General features: G+C 46.0%; 1 protein-coding gene across 1 annotated transcript in view; it reads right to left on the bottom strand.

Moving 5' to 3' along the window:
* GK (glycerol kinase) overlaps nt 1-3895 on the bottom strand; it is a 75769-nt gene extending 71874 nt beyond the window's left edge. The window contains exon 1 of the mRNA XM_077745321.1: nt 3735-3895. Coding sequence (XP_077601447.1) covers nt 3735-3812 — 78 coding nt within the window. The 5' untranslated portion in view covers nt 3813-3895. The remainder of the gene's footprint in view (nt 1-3734) is intronic.
* Between the last annotated feature and the right edge of the window lie 580 nt (nt 3896-4475).

Below are 4475 nucleotides of genomic sequence, written 5' to 3'. Positions count from 1 at the left end.
TCAAAGACAACTTTTTTTTTTTTTTTTGCATTTGGCGAAACCAGGGTGTGCGTATGTTTTCCTTGGTGAAGATTCATCTGTGATTATAATCAGAACTGCACCTGTGAAGCGGGTAAGCGGCCTTCCCCAGCCTCTCCTCTTCCCTTCACAGGGCTCCAGGCAGCCGGGGCGCCCAGGGCAGGGTTTAGGGCAGGCTTGTGAGCGCAACAGACCTGGCCTTGAGTCCTCGTTCCACCGGTTACTCTGTGACCTCGGGCACAGTCCTCAGCACGGTCTGATCGCCTGTGGAAAGGAGCTTAGCAGCACCACCTACATCGAGGTTGCTGTGTGGATTAAATGAGATCAAGCTGGAAAAATCCTCCACTAGAGCATCCGACACAGACACATTTCGAGTCATAACACATCCCAAGCCTTGGCTTTTTGTAACTTAAAGCTTAATGGGGGAAAAAACAAAGTTACCAAATAAAGAGGGAAGTTGACTGTTTAAGCTTGAAACTTTGGTTTTATAAAGAAATGGCCCCTCCTTAAAACCTGTTATACTGATTCTCTTTCCAAGAAGTTCCTATTCTGTAATCTGAGTATTCATGTGCCAACCCCAGTTCACTTTCCTATCAGACAAGCATGAGCTCTTTCCTTTAGTACAAAGGGTATGCATAGGGTTCCAGGATGAACGCTTTGGCAGCTGGACGAAGAAATGAACATGTTCGCAAATAGAAGAAATTAAGTAATCAAACACACCCAAGTCAGGAAGTTTTAAGATTTTTTTTTGACAAGGTAAAAAACCCAAACAGAAGAAAAATTCAGTTGACCTACTAAAGAGAAATAAAAATCTATTCAGTCAGTATGTATAAAGTGCTCCCTGTAGACAAAACGTGTTCACTGGTTGTGTCGACCAAGATTTTTTAAGGCTCATTTTTATTGATTTTGCGAGAGAGACAGAGAACAAGGAGCGGGGGGATGGGGTGGGGGGTGGAATCCCAAGCAGGCTCCACGCCGTGAGCGCAGAGCCCGATGTGGGGCTCAAACTCACAAACCATGAGACCTGAGCCGAAGTCGAGTCAGACTTTTAACCGACTGAGCCACCCAGGTGCCCCTGGACCAAAATGTTTTAAGGAACACAGAGGCCCACAAGACCTGAAAGGAGGTCCTTGCTCTGAAGCACAGCAGGTATATAATTATAATACAAAGCAGGTGATAAGAGCTCTTAAGAGACGTAGAAGAGAAGTACTACAGGAAGGGGTAGAAATTCTAAGGGTTTGAGGAAGACCTGCTAAGAGATGGCATTTGAGGCACTATTTGGGGGTAGAGTTGAATTTCAAGAAGCAGATCTGGGGAACAGGAGAGGAGACCATTCCTTTGGAGGAGGGAGCACGAATATCGACATCTTGTGTCCATTATGGGAGAAGTTAATATTGCTAGTATAAAAAAAAGGAAGAAGAAAGCTTGGAGAGGTTGTTAGTCTTGAGAAAGTTGAATGAGATATGCAAATCTAATGAACAATGGTCAGGAAGTTATTCAAATACCTTTAACTTTATAAGGTTCCTTATGACCGTTCTTATTCATTGTATTCTTCCCTGAGAAGGTAAGCAATTATTTTTGAGTCATAATTACAACGTGGAACGAAATGACAAGAACTCTTAGGAATTACCTTGTGATTGAAGCGCTTATTCAGCAACTCTATTATCTGCATTTTGCAGGGAGTGGTTTTGCAACCTCTTTCCTTATAACTGAAGGAGAAGTTGACTGTTAAGCCATTTCTAAGTTTTGCTCTACTTCCCGCATCATCTCTGAGTCTTTTCTTGACCCGGGAAGCATTCGCTCATAGTTGTTTCTCAAGAAGTGGAAAACCTGACCTATCAACTTTCAGACATCACTCTATAAGCAGGATGGGAATCTTGTGAATTGGCACCTCAGGTTACTCAATGAGATCATGCCATACAAGAGCACAGGAAACAGAACCCAATGTCAGCAGGCTTGTGTCGTTCATGTCACACACTGAACAAATTATTGTGATAATGTGAAGTTGATGAATTCTTCCCCCACCAACGCAGAAAGAAGCCCCTTGGGCAACAGGATCTGAGGGGCCAGGAACAACCTGCAGTAGATTAAGAAGTGTGCTGGGCTACATGGACAGCAACGGTAAAGAGTCAAAAGAAACAGAAGCACAGTAAGGCTGGCTCCTAAAAGGGAAGGAATAATGAAATAATATAATGACATAAATAATAATAATGAGATGAAAAATCAAATACCTGACCCATACTCATAGAGGGTAGAAGCTGTATAAACTTGACAACAGCGGCCATGTTTAGTTTGGCCCCCAACAATGCTTGATGAAGTAGTTGGCCAACACTGAAGATGAGCAAGATTTCACTGCAGACTCGAGACTATCGGCATTTCTTAAAGAATTTGAAGACCTGGCAACAATGGGTTCGTGTGGCTGCTTGGCAGCTCTAGGCTGTCCCCTTGGCTGTCTACCTTCTACCTGGCTGGCTCCCTCAGGCACTTGTGTGGGCAATTCCTGAACGCGATTTCAAAAATCAACCCACAGTTAGTCAGCACACCTATTTTCATAGTCTTTCTTAATTTGGGAAGATGGCAATGCTGATTGGGTATTTTATATATTAATCAAATCCAGTTAGGCAGACGATCTCACTTATGATTCAGGATTACTTTACAAACATGGATATGAAAACAGGACAAAGTGAAACCTGCATGGAGTGATCAAAAGATAAGCAAGGTAAGAGACAGTGGACTACGTCTCGGCAGCTCAAACCAGTCTGTCTTTAAATAAGATTCAAACTAAAATTGGACGGAAAGATTTTTACTTTAGACAAGAGAGACAAGTATCAAAATGAAGGCATAAATGCAGATTTTAGCCAAACTGGTCAGTTAAAGAGAACTCGGAAAAAATGTATATACTATACATACAGTAAGTACGTATAGTATATGTACATATATATATATACACACACACAAAATAATGCAGGAAAAAAAAGTAAATAAGTGAAGACAGAGCTAAAGAATCATTCAGTATTTACATCAACCTGCCACATTAGCCAAATGTCCACTGAAAGCATAAGTTCTTAACCAACAGCTGTTTATTTAAATTACTTTTAAATTATCTTACTAAATTAAGTGCTAGATCACTTTAAGAGCAAGTTTCTTAATTGCACAAAACATTAATAAGCAGAGTCCCTTAAACAGCACTCCATTGTGATAAAACTGCTGTCTTAAGTGGTAAATAAAAAGGGAAACAGAATTTTCCTGTCACTTTGTGTTGTGAAGCACGGAGAAAACAATCATCTGCTTTTAACCGGCAAAGTATCAGAACTGAAATTTACGAGTCTTCGAAATTAAATAAAGATGCCGGCAGTGTAGTGTGACTTTTCCCCAATGTGTTCAGCACCGCCCCCCCACCCCAGCATGCCGGCATTCCGCCTCCTGCAATTTCTGTGGGAGAGGATGACAACGCATCATCACGCTAATACTATGTTCGTTCCACTGCTCCAAAGGACGCCGTGTTAGGCTACCAAAGCCGTGACACAGCTTTTGCCCCATCCAAGGACGTCCTGAGCCCCGCAGGCCAAATGCTCCCGGGGAAGACCGCAGTAGCGGTCAGTGTGGCCNGGGCTCGGGGTCGAGGGAGGCGCGGGATTGGAACGCGACAGCCAGCCCCGAGGTCCACGGGCTCCCGCCCCGGCTCAGCGCCTCCTCAGATGTCACCCCGGGCTCACCAAAAAGCGCGTTGAGCTGGTGCCCTGGTCCACTGCCCCCACCAATGGCCCCAAGACTGCTTTCTTCGCGGCTGCCATGAAACCAGCTTCGGGTCAGCGGGCTATCGCGGCCCGTTTCCCGGGAGACGGCGGCGGACGAGGGAGGGGCAGGCCGGGAGCCGGGAAGGNCCCCAAGCCGTGCCTTGCGGCTCCCTCCCCTGAAAAGGTCCCAGAGTGCAGGACTGCTTGTTCCCCCGGTGGGCTGTGCGGAGCACGGCGTGAGTCGCCCCTTAGGCTTCCCCGGCCGGGCCTTCCCGCGCTTCCCACGCCCCTCCCACCTCCCCTCTCCTGGCCCTGGATAAGAATTCCGCGGAGGGAACCGGCCCCACGTAGTGTGACCTCCGCGCTGCTAATCCCTCATCTTTGTACGCTTTTCAGGGACAAGGAACGCGGAAGTTCTTTCGGTTTAGCATTTAAGGGAAGAGCGCAAAATCAACCTCGGGTCCCTCAATTGACAATCTGGCATCCGGCAACTCCCTGTCCTGAACCGCCCTTGCTTCTCGCTTGACCTCACTCTGGTGTCCCCTCCCTCTCACGCCATTTCCTCTCCCTCCATTAACTGCTCTACATTGCAGACGGAGAGAGGAAAGGGGCTCTTTCATTTGACCTTGAATTTGCCTTGCCAGGATCCTTTTGAGTCCTGTGTTTTGGGAGCCTTTCAAACTTTGAATGAAGACCCACTGTGAGAAGTAGTTTACAAAT

This window comes from Crocuta crocuta, unplaced genomic scaffold (assembly GCF_008692635.1).
Source record: "Crocuta crocuta isolate KB4526 unplaced genomic scaffold, BGI_CrCroc_1.0 scaffold630, whole genome shotgun sequence".
Classification (NCBI taxonomy): Eukaryota; Metazoa; Chordata; class Mammalia; order Carnivora; family Hyaenidae; genus Crocuta; species Crocuta crocuta.
The sequence above is the reverse complement of the archived record's forward strand: the minus strand, read 5'-3'. Positions and strand labels throughout refer to the sequence as shown.